The sequence below is a fragment of the Anastrepha obliqua genome, chromosome 3 (assembly GCF_027943255.1).
Source record: "Anastrepha obliqua isolate idAnaObli1 chromosome 3, idAnaObli1_1.0, whole genome shotgun sequence".
Taxonomy (NCBI): Eukaryota; Metazoa; Arthropoda; class Insecta; order Diptera; family Tephritidae; genus Anastrepha; species Anastrepha obliqua.
The window spans coordinates 23,526,281-23,549,304 of NC_072894.1; the positions used below are offsets into that span (position 1 = coordinate 23,526,281).

General features: G+C 35.8%; 1 protein-coding gene across 1 annotated transcript in view; it reads left to right on the plus strand.

Moving 5' to 3' along the window:
- Window positions 1-333: 333 nt before the first annotated feature.
- LOC129240745 (homeobox protein araucan-like) overlaps window positions 334-23,024 on the plus strand; it is a 165,018-nt gene continuing 142,327 nt past the window's right edge. Inside the window, exon 1 of the mRNA XM_054876717.1 lies at window positions 334-449. Within this exon, the coding sequence (XP_054732692.1) occupies window positions 399-449 (51 nt within the window). The 5' untranslated portion in view covers window positions 334-398. The remainder of the gene's footprint in view (window positions 450-23,024) is intronic.

The following is a 23,024-nucleotide window of genomic DNA, read 5'->3' on the forward strand; positions in this document are numbered from 1 at the left end:
ACAATGTCAGTGGCATAGTGGTCAGCTGTGGAAACTTTGAAGTGACGCGAACACAACAACAAGAAAAACTAACGATAAAATTATAACTAAAAATAAAAATGAAATGTCAAGTAAACTAATTTTTACGGACTCGCTCAATTAGCAAAAAAGAAACATAAATAAATAAATTTTTAAACGCAAGCGTAAAAATCTCCACGGTTTTTGAGCGCAGTGCCGCTGGTCGAAGACATTTAATTGGAAGTTATTGTTATTATATTCAAATATGTCGGCTAACCTATCGACTCTCACCGTTAATTTGTTGCTAATTAGCGATTTTTAGCATTAAGATATTCGAAAATTTTATTTCACCGAAAAAGTGAGAAGTTGTGATTTGGTTCCGCGTTCAGAGCGCATATAGAATGGCAGCTTACGCGCAGTACAACGGCTGCGGATATCCGACGGCGAATCAAGTAAGTTTATATGCGGAAATTATGTATATATTTGAGTTTTTGTGTGTATGTACGTACGTCAATGTGTGTGTGCCACTTTAGACAATTCATAAATTGGTACTTAAACAAAATATTTCAAGAACAAAATAGACGTCTATTTCAAGAAGAATAGAGACTAAAATAATATAAAAATAGAATAGAGAATATATTTTTCGGTCATCTACTTTATTTCTTTGTTGACCAAAGTATTTTTCTCTTTACGAAAGTTGAGCCTACCGCTAGAGCAACTTGGTGGTGGACTAACACCTGAGCACCTGCATTCTCTTTGACCTGCATTCTGAATGAACGAAAAGCAGGGAACTTAACTGTGGTTTTCAAAATCGAACGAAGGAACTAATCACCCCACGAAAATCTAATGGGCATGGCACTTTGGAGTAAGAAAGCCAAGCCATGGCCAAGAAGGTGGCATATATTTAACCATCCGTTAGGCAGCGAGGTCTAGCCAGCCTAGTTTTTTTTTGGCAACTTGGAGGTTAATTTAAGATATTTCTATTATAGCGAGCGACTTGAGCTTCCAGGTAGCTTCCTAAAACTTAATTTTCTATTTTCGATTTATGAATATAACCTTTTGAAAAGAATTATCGAATAGGATGAAAAAGGCCAGATTCGGGTGCCCAACCAAAGGTTTGAAAAAAGGTGTCCAACGGAGGGTTAATGCTTCAATGCTTCATGCCCCATCATCCCATTTTGCTGTGAAATTCAATAGAGCATCAACTTCTTCAAGGAGTTTTGAGCTTTTTGGAGTTTTTGAAAGAAAGAAAAAAATTTTAGAGGATTTATATATGTGACCTGGTCTACGAAAAAGTACCTTACGTGCGAAAACAAGTTTTTGAGAAAATAGCAGTTAAAGTTTAAACTTTTCAGTCTTTTTCGTATTTGTACTTTTCCTTTTTTTTACTTTTAACAAACTTTCAAACAAATTATGACTTTCTGGTTTTCACCTTTTTAAAGAGCCTTTCACACACTATTCGAATCAACAAAAAAGTGAAAAATGATTTTTTGACACGTAAGGTACCTTTTCATAGACCAGGTCACATATATTAATTATAATATTTTATACATTCGCTGTGAACATGAAAATAGCACCAGCCGTAAAAAATTATTTCGAAGTCATTTATTTTTTTCTTATAAATCATAGAAAAGAAAATTTCAATACCAAATATCTACGAATGGTAAAGGGATTTCAGATGTGTCGAATTTATCTGAATAAATCTGGCAACTACGTAAGCAATGGTTCTTTATTGGTGCCTTTATATTTTTATCTCTTTATCTTCACGTCAAAAGCATTGAAAAAGCAGTCATTAGCATCTTCGGTTCCTGTTTCCATTTTCCAAGTTTTTCCTGACGTTTCAACTTCCTTCTGGACCGTTTCTTCGCCAAGATATTTTTGGACAGCCAACCATGCGAACACCTTGAGGATTCCAGTCCAGCGCTTGACGACAGAAATACCAATGCATTCAGTTTTTTAAGGTTACTAAGAGACTACTAGGAATGCTACATCTAGACCTACGCCGACACTTAATGGCTACGGGATATGGAGCGTTCTTACATTTTCCTGTATATAGTAATTAAGTCCTTACTGGGCTCGGTCTTAATGCCCACTATCAACAGCCGCAAGATCTCGGTGGCGAATTGTGATCACCTCTTCGAGAGATAACACGGTTCGGAAACTTTTCTCGTAAAAGATCAATGGTTTCGTTGCTTGTGTGGCACGTAGCGCCGTCTTGTTGAAAATGCTGTCCAGATCAATACCATCCCATTTCGGCCATAAAAAATCGTTAATCATCTCTCGGTAGCGCAATCCATTCACCTGTAACACCTGTTCTTGGAAAATCCTTTATCATAAGGCCCTCTCCTCATTTGAAATGATGTCTTTTGGGTGTTCCTTTAAACCATGTAAAACGGAAACGAAAAAAGATTTTTTATTTTTGTTTTAATTATTTTATTTCTTGATCTATTGTTCGAAAATAAAATTTTGGTTTTGGCCATACGAGGTTTGTTCAAAAAGTTGTCAGCCTTCAAAAAGTGGTCTTCACACGGACTATGGACACAGGTATAGCCGGTTCTACTGAACCGATTTTGATGAAATTAAATTTAAATTACATAGAATTGATGTTTCGTGTGAACTACGATTTTGAAAATAATTTTTTTTAGTATTTTTTTGGAACTTATAAAGTATAAACAAAGGGTCAAAAAATGGGGTTTCTTCTTTGAACGTCCTCCATTTTGTCAAATGTTTTTTTAAAGGTCGCAGTTCACACGATAACGACATTCATACTGAACAAGAATCTTTTGGCTTTTTGATTTCAGACACCTGTGAGTCCCGAAGTCCGTGTCGCCAGCGAAATCCTTTTTTTGGAAGACCATTTTTGGAAGTCCGATAACTTTTTGAACGAACTTCGTATGGCAAAAAAATTTTAGTTTTTAACAATGTATCAGAAAATTAAATACTTAAAACAAAAATAAAAAATCTTTTTTCGTTTCCGTTTTATACGCTTTTAAAGAAACGTTTGGGTGTTTCCACCATTTCCAATGAGGCCTTAAAAGGAAATAACTATTTTGTTCTTTGTAAATACATTAATACGCCTAATTCTCATTTTACCTGAGCTTTTTTACACGAATTTGATTTACATATTTCAACACGATTTTCAATATTTTCAGAAGTTTTCTTGAATATCATAGAGCAAATAGAGTGAAATTTTTGACGCATGTACGAAGCGTTTTAATTAGCCTTAGGGGAAGTCTCTGAGACTCGGTCGATTTTGTGTTTTATTTAGACTTTAAGTGATTTAAAAATTGCCTACATCGTTGAATTTATTTAGTTTTTGAGTCAAAGAGCCATTTAATTATGTAAAAGATGACAGGTACACCTAATTCTCTTTTTACACGATTTTTTTTTTGCACGAATTTTTTGGGAACTAATTCTGGAATGAATTTACTTAATTTCAAATTGAAGCGCTATGCCGACATACAACGTGAAATGTCTATGATTTTATTAAATAAATAATATTTTAAGATTTTTTGACCATTTTTGATTTTATTTAAATAATTTGTGCAACTTCAATGAAAGAAACATAATTTAACACTTTATCGACCCGAGAGTTTTGCTATGAAGCTATGACCTGTTAGCGGGGGCAGTTTATAAATCTCTTTGAACTTTTCTGAAAAATAGTCAATAATTGTCTGCACCTTCGATAATCGACTGGAATTGATTTGAATGTCTTCGTTATTTACGAAGTGTAAAAATTTCAAAATTTGAAAAAAAAAAACGGTTGCGAGGCATTGTTTTCGAAAATATTGGCGTGTCTATAAAAGGATTAGTAGACCAATAATCACTCAATTTACTTTTCTTCAATAGTCCCATTATAATAACAAGACCTAACCAAATTTTTAATTCGGGAACCGTAAAATCATACCATTTTTTACTTTTCTTGGGTAATTTACGGGCTTTGGAATTCTGATGATAGCAGCGATTTGTTTCAGATGAAATTGTTTGCAACAAATCATCTCCAATAAACAGGCTCACAATATCGTCTATGTTCTTTTTATCTATGCAGATTAAATGATAGTCCTGGGTTACCTTCAAATGGCAAATTATTTCGGGGTGGGTCATCATCATTCCAGTCGGACTCAACATAGTGTTCCTCTTCAGAATCGCTTTAAACTACACGTAGAACACGCGGACGATGCTTTGTGGAAAAATTATTATCAGAGCTACTTTCACTTGCACTATCACCAGTGTCACTATGGTCATAATCGTCAGGAATATCTGACAAAACATCTGCACAATTTTCTTCTTCTAAAAATATATTTTCGTAATCTTTTTCCATTGTTATCAGGATTTAAATTCAAAGGATGAAACAGACAGCCAAATAGTATAATTGCAATTTTAGTTTTTCTTATAACGAAAATTTAATTCAAATTTTGTGATAGCTACACTACAAGTAAACGTATTTTATTGCAATTCACGCGACGGTTTGTCATGAACTGAGCTAAATGGCTCTAATTTTCACAAAATGCGAAATTATGTGAAGATAACGGTATTAAAAAGACTTACGTCTTTGAAGTTTTTAGCTAGTTTTGGTCAAATTGCTTTACACGATTACATATCACAATATGATTATTTCATATATGACGCCAATTGGCGTCCCCGGTCGACAACGTTAGTTTTGGTTAGGACGCCAATTGGCGTGCCCGGTCGTTAAAGTGTTAATACTCCATACATATTTTTTTGGACTCGCACAAAACCACTATACAGAATATGAAATGAGCTTTAAGCTGCAGCTATTATTGGCAAAATTAACACGTTTTAACAAAGTACACAATTATATTTCTATAAAGTTACATTACAAAAAAATTTCCAAAATACTATAACAGAAAGGAATACAAATAATTATCAAACTAATTAACAAAATAATAGCATTTTTTGCATTATTGCATAATTGGCGCGTGCAGCCTTCGCTAGTTGTTTGGCAGAGCTCCTCTCTCTATTTTTCGTGAAAGCCTGGATGTTGTGTAATGCCGACTCCGGCTGGCAGATAGTAGGAAGGTAGATGAAATGATTGAAGTAGCAGTCTGACACTCCCCAAGTAGTAGGAAAGCTCCATTTTGAGACTTCCAATAAGAAGATAGCTACAGCCAGCCAGAGTTGTAGATGTAATGGAGAAGGTTGATGGGATTTAAGTTGGCGCACTGCTCCAGGCTGTCGAAGAACTGAGCACCCAGTTACCTTAATTGCCTGGCTGCCAAACCCAAACAAATAGTTGTTTTAGAGAAATTTTTTCAAGAGAAGAAATACACTCGTTGGTTTGCCATTGCCTGCTGAGGGATGACTGCTATTAGAAAATCACTTTTTTATTATTTTCATGTTTCATGCTCACAGTGGGCATCCATCCTGAGCAGTACCGAATGACAGTTGCGCACAAAAACATTCGAAATCAGAACTAATGGTTCTTGTTTTGCAGCGACTAATCAAGAATAACTCTTGATTACTTATTTTCGTATTAACAATTAAGAAATAAAGGCATATTACCATCTGCATATCGTATATTCAGATACTTAAAATTTCCGTACGCTATTCACATAATCATATTTGAGCTGGATTTTCCTATCCGATGTTTCTGCTTTGAAAACCAGTTCTTTGCTAAAATTTCCGATGGGAATAAAGGAAAACGCTTTACATATCTAAATTCAAAATCTTGTGCCAATTCTCATGACACCTTAAAGTGAAGTGTAGAGGTTTAGTTGAATGCACTGAAAATAACTAACTGAACTAACAACTGGCTCTATGGTGTATCTCAGGCCGGATAATCGGATGAAGAAACTTTCCTGAGAACTGCGACCCTGATGAGCTGGGAGTACATGAGAAAGGGAATTCATTTGCAATTAATAAACTCTGCCCATTCGGTCCTCCATTTGACTTCATATAAATATGGGATTAGGTAGGCTGCCGTTGAATTAAAAATCAACCAAGCCAAGTCCTTTAACGAAATGTCAAGAATTTCGGCATCAACCATGTAGTAAATACGACTTCCAAGGTAAAGCCTTGATAAGGACCCATATTGTCTCAATTAAAACATTCAATAAAGACCTCAAAACTTTCGATATGTATGGAACCTGAGCTCATTTGTAAAGAAGAAGATCGACGTATAACTAACTATTAGTTTAACCTGGGATTTGTCGCTAGACAAATACAATCTTAATAGGTAGCAACAGGGTAAAAATTACCACATATAGGTGTATAATTAAATGAATATTTATTTTACGTAGGGAGCGCGTCTTTTGTTTCTATGCAGAAAGGTACTTGAAGTGGCAAGTCATTGTGACATTTTGTAGAAAAAAAGTTAGTTGGGGTTTTATTACCTCTGTGGTATATTTGGGTGTTTTTGAATCTTTTATTTCAGTCAAAACAGCGATCAAGCACTGAGACCGTCAATATTAAACCAGCCGGGTTTTTCTGAGCAAAAAACGCACATAGAGTTTCGACGCCATCAAAATAATAATAATAATAATTGGCGCGTACACTTCTGTTAGCTGCCTGGCAGAGCTCCTACTCCTATTCATGTTGTGCGTCTTAATTTTGTTCCACAAATGGAGGCACCTACAGTTTTAAGCCCGCTCCGAATGGCAAGTGATTTTTTTATGAGGAACTTCTTCATGGCAGAAATACACTCGGAGGCCTGCCAGCGTTTGCCGCGGAACGACTGCCATAAGGGAAACCTTTTCTACATATCACTAGATGTTTTTCGCCTGGAGTCTCGAAGCCGTGCACTTCCGCAAGGGGGCCGCATTATAAATATGACATTTAGACTTTTAAGTAGTTGAATGAAAAAACTTGGGAATTCGTGTCCGCACAAGAATGATAGAAAGAAGATTGCGCCCATCAGAGAGTACGTGAAATCACGTTTTTCCAAGTTGTGCAGTATTGCCAACTATTTGCTCTTCGCAATAAATTTAGTGCTTTTTTATACCGAAAATGCGAAAACTTTGAAGTTTCGTGCTAATTTAAAGCTACCGAAATTTTAAGTTAAAAAAAACTGTATAATTATACAAAAGAAGGTTAAAAAAGGCCACTCTGAGAAGATTTTAGTGATAATGAAAAGTAGTTGGTTCTTATAAAATTTGATATTTTGAAAGTGTGAATTTAATTTTTTGCTCCTTTTAAGGTTATGCAAAAATATTAAATGTCCCTCTCTCAACTTTTCTTAAGTTTTAAAACATTTGTACACATTTTAAAAGGCGTTTGAATTTACTGAAGGTGGATTAAAACCATAGAGGTGTAAACGTTCCTCCCGGCCATCAATCCTTAGTGGGACATAGGGCATCAAAAGGCGTATTCATTATAAAAATAAGCCACAAAATACCAGAAAATACTAAAGAAACCGTACTGACGTTTTAAAAAAAAGAGTACCTTATCTAGTTACATAACCTCAAATATAGCAAATAAGTCGTTCCCTTACCAAATAGTCTCGCTTAACAAAAAAAAAAACTTATAAATTAAATTGCACATTAGCATAACACTTTTATTAAAAAAAAACGCATATTTTAAAGACAATTTGTCACGCATACAAAGTTCTTTAAGTGACTCAATAAAAATTTGGTGTTTTATTTTCACTAAATGGGCATTTTAGATCGTTTTTATATCCAAAGCTAGGCAACACTGCAATAGCGAGAGAGAGATTTGACTGCCGAAAGCAGAAGAACACCAACAACACCTGCAATCGCGGGCAATGCCACCAGATGTTACAAAAAGTAAAGATAAATAAAACTGAGTGAATTATTTAAATAATTATTAAAAAATGTGTATTTCGCAAAATTATAAACATTACATTTTAATTAGAACAGGCTAGAAAAATGTCATGAAGAAAGAACTAAAACTTCGAGACTAAATAACAAAAAAAAAATGCTAAATCAAGTTACGAAAATGGTAATCTGGCCATACTGGAGCTAAAATCACGTAACTCGTTGTCAAATTCGCTGAGAGCAAAGTAACGGGACCACGATAGGCGCCACCTCATTATTCTTTCCATCAAGGTGTCCGCATAGCCTCATTTTCTAATTTTTATATTTTTTATTTGTCAACCAGCTAACAGCAGACTTCGTTTTGTTTTTGTTTAACTAAATTTAATGGTACGACGAGTCTCACCCGACCAAATTCGCTTAGTGATGTGCATCTATTTATGCTTTATGTCTGACAACGCCAAGGGTCGCACTATACAGAAGTTTTGCATATTTCCATAAAGAAAGTGTTTCAAATCATATTCTTTTATCGAAAGCTATGCAGACAAGCGGAAGCAAAGCATGCTGAAGTGCATACGTAGCAGCTGCGATAACAGTAAAGGAGAAAATTTGTTCTCATTGCCTAGTGCTATATAAAATTTGACAAAAACATATTGAAGGCAAAGATATCAATAGGCTGATAAAGTTTGCCAATTGCATGGAGCAACTGCGCCCCTCACTCCCATTTATGTCATCTAGTAACAAGATAACAGACCTATTGATCAAACATAAATTTGAAGGCTGAAGCTCGATGCTTTTGCTAGAAAGCGATAGCAATCATTTATCATAACATTTGAAACGTCTAGGAATTGTATTCATTAATTTGCTTACAGCACAGCCAAAACTTGTACGGGAACTCAATAAAAATCATAACTTTTAATTGCTTTCATTGCGCACACCCTTCACTCTATAATTCCATTAAATTGCTCGACCCCTCACAAGTACGCCATATTCCGCCGCCTCAAAACCACTGCAATACCACAAAATCAATGCGAACGCAATTCACTCCCATTGATGCCTTCGCTGACGATCGTTGCCGATTACTTGTCATCATCACTGTGCCTTGGCATATCACGCACATCACAACGTGCTAATCATAACGATCTGTCATAATTCCATCATGCATTTTTGACAAGCATCCGCACAGAATATTTATGAGTCCTCGGGGCCCTAGGAGGAGAAGCGCATTTATATGCATACATACCTATACATAGATGCATACAAACTTACATACATACAAACAATTCGCAATGTCAGTTGAAGTGAAGTTGCAATCGGAATTGAAGTCGCAGTTGAGTGGCACGATCAGCTACTACACAACGCATTGTTGCACGCCACAGATGCCATTTGTATGAATGCTGAAAGACTGGGAAATATTTATAGCACACATACATAACCATTTGTATGTACATGAGTGTGTATGTGTATGACAGTTATTGCAATAGGAATGAGTGTTACAGGTAGATGCGAATGCGATCGCACAAAAATATCACACGATTTTATTGGAATCACGTCGCACGAACCCACAACCCCGAACAATTGTGGTTGTTTCGGCTGAGGTGAAGGAAGTGCGCGCAGCACAACAGCAGTGGTTGAATTGGTGGCTGCTGCTACTGCTGTTGTTGTTGCTGTGCTAGCGCTGGTGAGCATGCGATGAGAATTCGCATTGACATTTTCTGCTGCATTCCAATTTGAGGTTTTTCATGCCAGAAGTGACTGCCGGCTGATGGTTGGCGCTGATGATGTTGCTCCTTAGATCGGTACTCAACGCGGGCGCATTACAGTTGGCTCGCTTTTACTAGAACGCTGGGTTGGTCTGTGTACTGAGTTGGCTTGCCCAACATACACATGCACTGATACTTACATTGATACACACACATACTCGTACATATGCATGTATGTTTGTTGAGTATTTTTTTATTTCCTGTTCGTCAACCAGTCCACATCCCGTATGCAAGTGGGCATTGCCGGTTTTTCGCCTAACACAATTTATCAATAAATTATTCAGAGTAGTTTTTCCATGGAACATCGTAAATCATTCATTCATCGATGCACTGCCTCACTGGTTCACAGTTTAAACCGAAGCGACTTGATTTTAGTCGATTTGACTTGAGTGGCGGCGACTGGGTACACAGCCAGTTACTTAGTTCACTTGACTTGGTTGTGTCTTTGAGTTTACTTCGTTTAAGTTTCATAGGTTCTTGCTCGATTTAGTTAGGTTTGGTTTTTATTTATTGCTTGTGGCGCTATTGCCGACATGATGCACTCACCACATTCTGAAGACTTCAAGTTATTCAATATGTCACTCTCGATTCACATGCGACCGAGATGGTGTTGTTGGTTGGTGACTTGGAGGAGCGGCTGTGAAGGGTGTGCTAATGAGCAGAAAAGAACGAGAGCAAGTATTTCATAGTATATTAATACATACATGCATGCATGCATACATACAAACATACATACAGGAATATGTTAATTTTGGTTGTATACGCTTAAATTCATTTGTCTCATTTGAATTGCCTGCATTTGAGGTGCAATTAGTTTGTTAAGTAACTGCATACCATCTTGAAATATGTTAAGCCAGAGCTATCTATGTGAGCGCATCTTATGCTAAGTCTCCAGTGTGCCATTTTTATGATATGCAGGCCACAGTTGTGAGAATGTCCTGCATTTTCATTTTAACGCCATTGCAAAATACGAGAATAAATATATTGAAATTTTTTTCGTCATAAAGAAAATTTGATTCTGACCCCTGAGCTCAATTCCTGTTCTGTGTAAAAGTGAAATAAACACTGGTTTCCCATTGTCATTACACTTTCGATTCGCGTTCCATGAAAAATTGAAATCAAACCTCAAAATGTTTTCAAATGAAAATAATAAAGGGGAAAGAAACGAGAAGTTTTTACTTCTAGATTTCACACTCGATTTTTGTTGCGTGTTAAAGTGAAAACAACTATCAAAATATTTTCATATGGAAATTTTTTTTTCACTAACAGTTTGTAGGTGAAAAAATGGAGCAGGAGGACCGTGGAGTATAGTTGCGAGGCTAAAAAACTATATACCCGCGAAGTTTCTAAAAAATTTAATTAAAACAATTAGAAATTTGATGACAATTTTAGGTTTGCACAAACTGGTTTTTGTTGTAGAATGACATATACTTTTATAAACAATCACCAAAAAAAAAGTGTACATAAAAAATGTAGTAAATATTGTAAAAGAGAACAACACTGGACCAATTTGACTGGGAGCCCCTGTATGCATCTATGTTTAACTAATATTTAAGATTAATATTTCTTACCGAAGAAAAAAAGCTTATTTGACGCATTTTCATTTCAAGATTAAATATTTTGGTTCAATTGAATTGCCTTTAAACCATAGTTTCAAGCAAATGTAGCTTTTGAGCCAGCGTTTTTGTTAAAAATGAATGAAAAAAAAATGAATATGAATAATGGGTATAATGAAGTTGTTGGTAAAAGCATCTTCCGCTATTTGCAAACACTGTCTTTTTGCAAGGTTCAAAACATCACGACATGAAATATTGGTGGCGAAAGTGGCGTGTACGTAAGGTTCCTCAACATCCTCTAAATAAACCCCACAACCAACTAACACCGTATTTGTCTGAACTTCGGACAGAATTCTCTATCCGCAAACTGGAGTTTGCGGGTCGTGGCAAGGCAATATTCCAAGTAAGCAGGATTGGAACGAGGGTAAAATCTGTACCAAGATGGAATCGGCAGTCGGAGCAGGGGTCTTGTCAACATTAGCCAATTTATTTATATCCCTAAATTGCCGAATTGCAGGGGTTTTCTCTAAATCAGCCAATTTATTTATTTCCTTAAAATTGGCGAATACTGCTAGTGTTTTTCCAGCAAAAGTCTGCAGGCATACAGAATGCTTAGGAAACGTAGGAACGAGGGGGATATTAACGTTCCGATAGCCAAGTCGCGGACAAGGCTCTGACAACGCCATGATGCAGATCCAAAATAGTCAACTCCTGTAAGGAAGATCACTGATCTGTGTTCCAGGCCATAGGAACATAGAGGGGAATGAAATTACTGATGAGCTTGCCTGGAAGGGGACTGAATTCGTCTAACAGACCTCCTACCCGGTCATCGGTATACCCCTGACTCTTGTTAAAGGGAAATTGCACAACTTATTTCTTAAAAAAGTGCAGAAAAGATGGAGCTTTATTTCTTCATTTGCTATTTCGAAAATCCTGTGACCCCAGTGTAATGGACGGATGTCTCTGAAAGTCCTGGAAACTCCACTGCATCCAATTTCCAAACATAGCCATATTGACCGGTCTTTGGATGGTCGGCACAAATGCAGAAAAGCTAGGTTTACCATTTAAACCCCGTTGCAAAAGCTGTGGGAACCTTTCAGAGAAGAAGGCTGTTAACGCTTTTTATGTAAATGCCGGAGTTGGGTAGCTAGATGATTAAGGTCGCGATGAGGTCCCTTCCTCCGAGAGCCTGGGACAGTACGCCAACCTAAATGCCATCAACCTTCTCCAATACTTGTACAGTTCTGGCAATCTGCAGATATCTGTCTGTTGAAGGCTCAAAATGGTATCAAAACTGCGCTTTAATGCTGTTTGGGTTGTGTAAGAATGGACTTCAACCATTTCATCTACCTACCTACCTAAATACATTCACTTCAAAGAGATTTTGTCCACTGCGAAGTAGCGACTCAGCACTGTCAACAAATTCCTATAAATATTAAATTATTTTCAAAAAAGCATTAAATTTACTAAAAATCATTATATTACCTTTCCTTACCACGAACTCTTTTGCTTAGCCTGACATTTATTTTGAAATTTTAATAACATAGTTACAAAAGTTTCATGGCTACAGTGGAAACGGAGCAGTTTTATCATGGAGAATCGCAAAATAATGGTTTGTGAAAACGCAAATGAAGTGATGTTTTCACAGAACGAGAATCGACCCCCAGGCAATAGTTTTTCCAATAAATGGGCGACGCATAGTTTTATGGCGCCTCCGAAAAACTCAAATCTTCAAAAAACCTTCAATCGGATCGAAACTTAGACTAGGAACTGGCACCTAAAAACTAACCCAAAAATGGCCCTCATAAAAACAAAAATGTTGCCGTAATATGAGGAAAATTTTGAAAGAAAATCCAAAATAAATGACTCTAGTGTTTCAGCCCAATGTACAGTAGAATATTTAGGAATAAATATGGACAAGTTTGTATACTTTAATCCTCATTAATTATTATTCTATTCGAGGCACGTGCCGTCTAGTGTCAAGATAGTCATGTACTACTATCTATGTATGCTTAATAGGTCCTATAATTACATACGTCGTTCACATATGGTTGAACATATCCCTGCATGGAAAATAGTAGAATTTTTTAACACAAATGTCTGAGAGTCACAAATGTCTACAGAACACCACAAAGTGATTACAAAACATGCTTCTCTAATAGACGCCTCTATAAAATAGCCAAAGTTCACACAAGGAATTACATGATCAATTTCATAAAGAAGCAAATAGAAAAATGCCTGAACTGGGATATGAATAATCTCAATCAATGGACCATTCGGTACTAATGAAAAGTATATAAAAAACTTCTTGGTATTATAACTTATCCCGTCCGAGGCTTTAAACTTCTTCCCGTTTATTAAGTTCAATTAACATACCTTTCAAATACAATAGGTGGCAGCCATCTCTCAAAAAACGATTACAAAATAAGCTCTTCTAAATACTTTTCCTTTGACATCCATACTGAATTATTTCAATTATATATTATTAAGTCTTTTATTTATAGGATTTAGTTTTTAATAGGTGGCAACTCTATTAAAATGAATTTAAAATTAAGATTTTTAAGGGGGAGCACCACTGTGAACGCGAGAAAATTAAGTGATTTTCATGAATTTTTTTTTTAAGTAGGGATGATTATTTGAGGATCAGACAAATTATAATTTATTTAACCTATAGTATATTTAACTATACTGACACAAATTTTTATTAAAAAATATTGAAAATTACAATTGTTATTTATATGAATCCAATGACGTCATAAAAAAACTGATGCACCCGGTGGCCACGATACAGCGAAAATCAGCAAAAAATCAAAAAAATTCTTAATGTATACAGCAATGGCTATCGAAGGGGGAATTTTTTAAATTTTTTTTTTAGAAAATGGTGCAGGTTTGAAAAAAGAGTTTGTGTTTTTACCCTTTTTTTGTTTTCGAAAGGGTTGAAAAAATATTAATTTTTGGAATTTTTAAAAACGGCTATGTACGACTGTAGCCAATATAGATATGTAGAAAAATAAAAAAAAAATTAAAAACGGTTCATAAGTCTTCGAGAAACCGAGGCCACCGTCGTTTTGAGAAAAACGCGTTTAATGTTTCCATTGGCCGTTGTAACTCACTACCTACACTTATTGTATTGGGTATAACTTCGGCAATTTTCAAGATTTTAAGTTAAATTTTTTTTTACATATTTTTGAATATATCTACTTTAAGAAAATATAAATCGATTTTTTTGAAAAATCACGAAAAAATCGATTTTTTTGAAAAATCACAGTGGGAACACTTTAAATCTTTAAAAATATATCCAAAATGAAGATGTTTAACCCTCTTTCCCTTTGCATGCATTTAGTAGTATGCCAGTTAACTTGTTTTTATAAATTAAATTCGTATGCCTTTCAAACAGGTGGCAACCATCTCCAAAACTATTTTCTAAAATGAGCTTTCCTATGAATTATTTTAATTATTTATTAATAGTTGTTTAATTTATTTATATATTATTTTTGGACAAGTGGCAACCCTACTAAAAATATGTCAAAAATTAAGATTTTTAAAAATCTTTCCGTTGGCACCCATTTAGTAGTATTTCAATTAAGTTGTTTTTATAAATTAAATTCGCATACCTGTCAAACAGGTTGCAACTATCTCCCAAACTATTTTCTAAAATAAGATTTTCGAATTATTTTAGTTTTTTAATATTAATTTTTTTTAATTTATATTAATAATTTTTAGCAAGTGGCAACTCTACTAAAAATATGTCCACAATGAAGATTTTTAAACCTCTTTCCAGTGGCATCCATTTAGTGGTATTTCAATTAACTTGTTTTATAAATTAAATGTATATATGTTTCACACAGGTGGCAACCATCTCCAAAATTATCTTATAAAATAAGTTTTTTCCTGAAATATTTTAATTAATTTAAAATATTTTTTTAATTTGTGGATATTAAATTTTTTCCAGGTGGCAACGATAGTAAAATATGTATTCGAAATTAAGTCGTTTAAAACTGTTTCATTTGATACGCATATTGTTATATTTCATTTATTTTATTATTTGTTAATTGAACTTACTTTCTCAAACAAGTGGCAACTCTCTGCAAATTTTTTCGAAGCTAAGCTCTCTTAAATCTTTTTTCACTTGAAACCTGTATTGCACTATTTTATTGAACATATTATATAATATTAATTTACTTTAATTTAACGTTTGTTAACAAATTTCACGCAAGTCCGTTTAGTTGTTCTCGCGTAATTAAATCACAAATGTCCAAACTCAAAGCCTACAAATATACAAATTTTCACATTTTTAAAACTAGTAGGACATAAGTATAATTGGCACTTACATCCTTTTTCGGTTATTTGACCGAAGCTCTTCCTCTTCTTATTCAGACTAGCTCCATACATATTAGTTTATGGCTTATATATTATATTAATCGAAAGTTACGAGTTGATGTGTCTGAACAAAGTCTAATAAGACTTGCATAGTACCAGAAAAGATTGTTGGCAGCATTGAAAATAGTGAGTTATACCAGTTTTATGAGGTATACCCGTAGTCGCAAGCAGCGAATCTTACTCCACAGCCTTGTGGTTGCTTTCACATGCAAGTTTTTTGTCAAGCGAGCAGAGTCCAAACAAAGCGAACAGATAAGTGGCGAATCGAAGGCGCCTACTAAAATACTGAGGCATATGAATCCCAAAGGGTGTTTTTTTTTAGAGGTTAGGTCTTGAAGTTGACACTACTTTTTTCGTAGATGGTCTTTTTGACAGCTGTCACTTGATTTATGCTCAGTTTGGTTTGCCATTTCATAATGAATAGACTTACACCTGAACAACGTTTGCAAATCGTGCAAATTTATTACGAAAATAATGGTTCGGTTCGCGCGACGCATCACAAGAAAATTTTGTTCAGCGATGAAGCTCACTTTTGGTTGAATGGGTATGTCAATAAGCAAAATTGTCGCATTTGGAGTGAACATAATCCACAAGCCATTGCTGAGACGCCGTTACATCCTCAAAAAGTCACGGTTTGGTGTGCTCTATGGGCAGAGGGAATCATTGGTCCATATTTCTTTAAAAATGAAGCCGGCCATAATGTTACAGTCAATGGAGAGCGCTATAGAGCCATGATTAATGACTTTTTCGTGCCTGAATTGGACGATGTTGATGTGGACGACCTTTGGTTCCAACAAGACGGCGCTACATGCCATACAGCCAACGCAACAATCGATTTATTGAAGGAAACTTTTGGTGAGCGCATTATCTCGCGCCGTGGACCTGTGGCGTGGCCTCCAAGATCGTGCGATATAACACCGCTGGACTATTTCTTGTAGGGCTATGTGAAGTCGCTTGTCTACGCAGATAAGCCCGAGACGATTGACGTCTTGGAAGAGAATATTCGGCGCGTTATTGCTGACATACGGCCCCAATTGCTGCAAAAAGTGGTCGAAAATTGGGCCTCTCGGCTGGAATTTATTCGAGCCAGCCGCGGCGGCCACTTGCCCGAAATCATTTTTAAAACATAATGGCAAACCCTTATCTTTATAATAAAGCTAAATTCTTGGCCATAACATTAAATTATATACGTTTTATTTCATCTTGAAAACCTAACCTCTAAAAAAACACTCTTTACAATTTCTGTATCCTGATTCAAAAGTGGATACTCTACAGGAGCGCAAAAAAGGCAACGCGCTTTGTGTTCTCGTTCTTCTCAATGTTGCTGCTGACTGCAGCCTAAAAACAGAAACAAATGCAAGCAACTCGGTTAATCGTGACTGATTGCAGTCTTACTAATACTCGTTAAGTGCTTCCAAGTAAATGTCATTCAGTGCTTGCTTCATCTATTTGCCACTCGCTAACGGATGGCGAATCGAAGAGGGCTATTATTAAACGACTTGGAAAAATCTTCATAAAAGATTTCAAAACTTTGTTGGCATTTACCAACGTATTTGTGGCCTTCACGGTTTTTTTTTTGAACGCAAAATTTATCTGACTTTAGTATTTTTTCTTTTTTTTTTAATTAATTTTGGCTTATTCACCACAGACAAATTTTGCGATTTCATTTAAAATTTAATAAAATAGTTTCCTCAATTAATATTACGAATGACTAATCCTTTAATATTAATTTAAAACTGAGCCATTATTTAGAGTTTAACTGGTAAAAACGGCTAAGTTGACATAAATTGTATTCTCAGCAATCCACGGTCATGGGTATATACTCATAAAGGGTCCAATATGATTTGCCGTCTTAAGAATGCGATTTGCTATTTATTTCTTATGTGCAAAAATGCTCAAACTATTTATTAATATCAGCACAACAAAGTGTCTCCAATAAATTTGCCGCATTCGCATTTCCGTTATGTGCATAAAAAATAAAATCACGTCGACTCCTTGTCTGAAAAAGCCAGAGTCACATTGCTGTCATAGTCAACGGCACAGCCTTAGCCTTTGAAAATATATTTTTAATATTTACTTATATGGATATGCGTATGCTTGTAAGTGTGCATGCGTGTGTGCATTTGTGTATGAAAAATGGCCTAACTTGTTAACAATCTAAGCAAATATTTACGAAGCTAACAGCACAACACACTTAAGATACTCGAAAATGTCAATTTGCGTCGACTTAAGCATTGGCTACAAATTTATTGTTTTTGTTGGCATCGTACAGGAAAGCCATGTATTGTATGTGTATGTTGATTGTCTGTTCGTGCGGCTGCCTTGTGACATACTGACTTACTTTTATTTGTGCCGATTTTTGTTTAACACCAACGCAGTGACAACAACAACAGCCGCCAAATGCGCCTAACCACAGCCTCAAAGCAACAAGGTTACTAATAAATGCAAAGCAAAACGAAATTGTGTATAAAAAAAAAAACAACAACAATGAAAAAAAATCACTAAAACAATAATAATAATAACAACAAGAGTAAAGTTTCTCATAAACAATAAGACACGCAAGCGTAAACATCAAATTGCAAAAACAAATTCAACCCCTGCTGTGCCCGAGGTGAGTTGCAGAACGGATGAGAAGAGCCGTGTGTAAGTGGTTGAGAAGTAGGGGTGTAGATACCAGCTCCGGTCAAGCTTTTTATTTATTTTTACCTTATTTTTTCTGTCTCTTTCTTTTTACTTTTTTTGCTCTTTGCCACTTTGGCCATTTGCGCAGTTTTTTTCGATGTTTGTCAACTTCCTCGAACTCATGACATGAAACAATGCAGTCCCCGCAGGAAAAGTTTGAACTGAACAAAGAGGGAACTACAAATGCTTTATTAGTAAACCTATATATCCTGGATGTCAAAAGCGCATTAAAAAAAAACAAAGTTTAGCTTCTTACAAGAATACGAGAGCAAAGCTTAAGGTGCAGCGATTAGAACTAAACGAATGTCAGGGTGAATAATCAACACCAAAATATTATATAAAAAATATATTTGGAGCATACATTAAAAAAAACAGTTAAACAGAAACGCAAATACACAAGGCCGTAGCCAGAACCATAATAAGCGAGGGGCGAACTTCAGAATTTTAAAATTGCAGCAGCAAAGGGGCAGATTGCACTTAGGCGCAACTAACAAAGTTCTTTCTATATAATAGCGGTAATAAGGGAACATCTCCAATTATATTTCTACAATGAAAAACCTTCTCATCAAAATCATCTGCTGTTTATCTATTTATTTATGGAAAACATCAAGAGGCACACCACAAATAGCAATAGAAGCGCGGCCAAATGCCCAATGAAGGGTTCAAGCCCAAACTATTATTCTTATTATTCAGCCAAATTGTTGTTTTATTGATTCTATTGATACAAGAAAACCCGTCATATTAAGGGAGTCCCAATAGCCAGGATGAAAGATGATGGTAGGATACGTAGTGTATTGCATTTAAACATTATGAGTCATTAATATAAGAAAGATATAATGAACAGGAGTTAAAGGAACCTTCATACAAAGAATCTGTAAAAATCTGTTCAAAAATTTTTAAAACGAAAAAGAAAGGCGAAAATATTAAATCAATTAAAAAGGATTTTCCAAATAAAGGTGTTATTTTGATATTCAAAGAAAAATGCTATTTTTTAATATAAATGATCGGATGTTTATTTCCTTATAAAGGGAAAGGTATGCCGTTAATAATAGAAAATAATATCAGGCAAATGACCACCACGACCACGCTTACGGGACAATATCCTTTGCATGAAATTTTCCATAACCGAATTGCAAAGTGGCTGCCTATATCCTCGATAGCCTTACGAATTCCAACTTTGAGGTCTTGAATCGACCCTGGGCTGTTGGTGAAGACCTTCTCTTTCACGTGGCCACAATGTGATCACCTCTTCGAGAGATAACACTGTCCGGAAACTTTTCCCGTAAAAGATCAGTGGTTTCGTCGCTTGTGTGGCACGTAGCGTCGTCTTGTTGAAAATAAACGTTGTCCAGATCAATACCATCCAATTCCGGCCATAAAAAATCATTAATCATCTATCGATAGCGCAATTCATTTACCTGTAATACCTGCTATTGGAAAACCCTTTATTAAGCAAACTCGGCGGTTAACTTTTACAAAGCGGTCCAAAACTTCTTTTATTTGGTGTACATTCTCCGGTACGAGTATACGATGTACACTCAGTAAACATAACTGGTTTTTACTGATGGCTCAAAGTTTGACAATAAAGTGGGCTTAATCGTTTTGGCTTGTCTTCCTGATCACTGTGGCGTATTTCAGAAAGAAATTCCAGCCATTAGTGAGAAAGCCACCTGGTTGGGCAAAAACGTGACTAGCTTTAGATAAATCTGTATTTATTCTGATAGTCAAGCTGCGGTGGAATACTTCCGCATCCATTTGATATGAGCGCCAGGACATTGTGACATACCAGGGAATTATAAGGTAGATAAATTAGCGATATACCCTTCTGGGTATAGAGATTGTATGGATACCCCTCTCAACCTACAAACTGCGTGGTGCAAGTAACTTTGCCACTTCAGCCAAGGCGAGATGAGTTGATAGTCTGACATGTAAAGCTACAAAAAGAATTTGGCCAAAATGGAACTTCAGGTGCTCAAAGATGCTACTAAATCGATCCAGGAAAACCGTCTCTATATTAGTTGGTTTGATCACAGGGCACTGTCTCTTCGGACAAAATACTGAAAGACTACTGCTACCAAACACAAAAACCAAAATAGTTCAATCACCTCAAGTTGTGAGCCCAATTGCGCATTGTTGCTACCATTTGAAACCTAAAATATGAGAAAGAAAAAAATGTAAAATATAACAGCCGAAAAGAGCTTTTACTTATCTAAAAAGAGGTAGGACCCATTCGAAACAACACGTTTACCGTTGAACGACCTCGATTACAATACTTAGTGAAACACTTACCCAGGCAGAACATGTTGCGACTGGAACAGCAACAACAACGCCAGCTCCTCTAAGCCGAGATATGGGAAGACTGGGAAAAATGTACGTCAAGTTGATAGAAGCGATGCCATTGAGATGCTAGGCGCAAACCAATCGTCAAATTTGTTTTTTGGATACATTTTTTTTATAAAAAAAAGTTGCTTTTGAGTGATGATTAGCTTCATTTTGACCTTTAACCGCCCCATTGCTTGCCTGTTTGTATACTGCAGTTGTTTGGTTCACAAGTAACAAATGTGATTTTCCAAAAACTACGACTTTTCACCAAGAGTACGGTGTATACAATTCATGCAAAGTTTCACTTCCCTAGTTTGATTGGTTTTAGAAATACTTGTAAAGGGTGGTTAAGTTTCAACGGCCGGTGTTGGTTTTGAACAAAATACATTTTTTTTAGAAAATTATTATCATTTCTCTTTATTATGATAACCCAGTTACGTATGGAACAAAATATCGGCCAAATGGCCGTCGCGTCCTCGGCGGCGCACCTCTATCCGATGGTCCAAATTTTCGATGAAGCTGAGGCATAATTGAGGTTCTATGCCGGTAATGTGCCGAATTATCTCATCCTTTAGCTCTTGAATTGTTGCTGGCTTATCGACATACATTGTTTCTTTCAAATAACCCCAAAGAAAGAAGTCCAACGGTGTCAAATCCCATGACCTTGGCGGCCAATTGACATCGTCGCGACGTGAGATTATTCGGCCATCAAGTTTTTCGCGCAAAAGAGCCATTGTTTCGTTAGCTGTATGACAAGAGACACCGTCATGTTGAAACCACATATCGTCCACATCCATATCTTCCAATTCGGGCCATAAAAAGTTCATTATCACCTCACGATAGCGAACACTATTCACAGTAACTGCCTGACCGGCCTCATTTTGGAAAAAATACGGCCCAATGATGCCGCTGGCCCATAAACCGCACCAAACAGTCACTCTTTGTGGGTGCATTGGTTTTTCGGCAATCACTCTTAGATTATCATTCGCCCAAATGCGGCAATTCTGCTTATTGATGAATCCACCGAGGTGAAAATGTGCCTTATCGATGAAGATGATTTTCTTCGAAAATTGGTCATTCACTGTTGCCATTTCCTGCCACCGTTCTGACGCGTTGCTCGATTGTGTATCTTTCCCTGCATCAAATTGAGTTAGTCTGAAATTGATAAATGTCAAATGAAATGCAAAAAAAAACTTGACGTTTAGGTGTGGTTCGCATTCAACATAGCCTCTTGAAATTTAACCACCCTTTATATTGATTTTCACATGTTGGTCTATACACAGGAAAACAATTCTGATGCTCATATTTTGTTTAACGAGCTCTGCAAAGCATTTAACCTGCACTCACTGATACGTACAACAATAATATTTTTGCAGCTTCCTATTGTTTTAATGGAAACATTTTTTCTTTTTACAGCAGTTCAAGCCCTTCCTAAGCAATTTTTCATAATTGAATTTATGTTTCACTTCTTACGGCAACTTGCTACTGCTTTTAAATATTCTGAGGAAATTTTTCCACAACCCCATACAAATCTCATAATTTTGATTCAAGGTGCCTAAAAAGGATGTATGGCATATTAAATAAAATGCATTGAATTATCTATAAAAGGACGTCAGGGATATATAATTGATGCTCTCTAAGCTAATGCTGCATAAACTGCTGTAGTAGAAGGAATGCGAACAAGTCATTACTACCACACAATTCACTAGAAGCGCACCACTTTTGAATTCATGGATTTCTCTGCAGGGTTAGTATACATGCACACATACAGACATATGCAGCAAACTCTTTTCTAAGTAACTGTAGCGAGAGTTGTGGCAGGCATGAAATGACTCAATCATAGTGCGTGTTGCAATGCCGTAAGCGGCGCATTTTTTCCAGCCGCCGCTGTGCACCCCATTTTCGCCTTACTCTACTTGCATTTGTAGTGCATTTTTTCGTTGCAAAATAATCAATATTAATTTCCCAGCGCCTGTGCACTGTTTTCAAATTCCAAGTCACTTGACAACAAATTGTTGAATGCAATATGAAAAAACAAACGAAAAAAAAAAATTTCTGGCGCATTTACATTTATACGAGTATGTACGTCGACAAAACCTTTAGACTGAAGAAGGCGGCGGAGTAATTTAAGGCATTTACTGGAATTTTGTAAAATATGAGTGTATATATATATTTATATATTTATATATATACGTATATTGCTTTCAAATTATATGTATTAGTACAGACATAAATGTTGAAAAAAAAATCGACTAAGCTCCTCTAATTCCCCAAAAATTATTAGCAAATTTAAATGAACCTCTGCCAGACAATCGGCAAAAAATTGTTAGTATGTACGTCTATGTGTATGTGTGTATATTATAAAAAAAAATGTAATTAAGACTGAAAGACAAACTATCAACAGAAAAAGAGAATGTATGAAAAGCAATGAAGTTCATGGAATACTTGCAGTTGAGAGATTTTTTCTGAACGAAAAAAGCAGAGAAATGTTAACCGAACAATGAACTTAGCTCAAAAACTTTGACCGTCAAAGCGCCAAAAGGGAAAAGTACTGGACATAAAAATAAAAACTTCTAAGCAGAGAAGTAGCATCA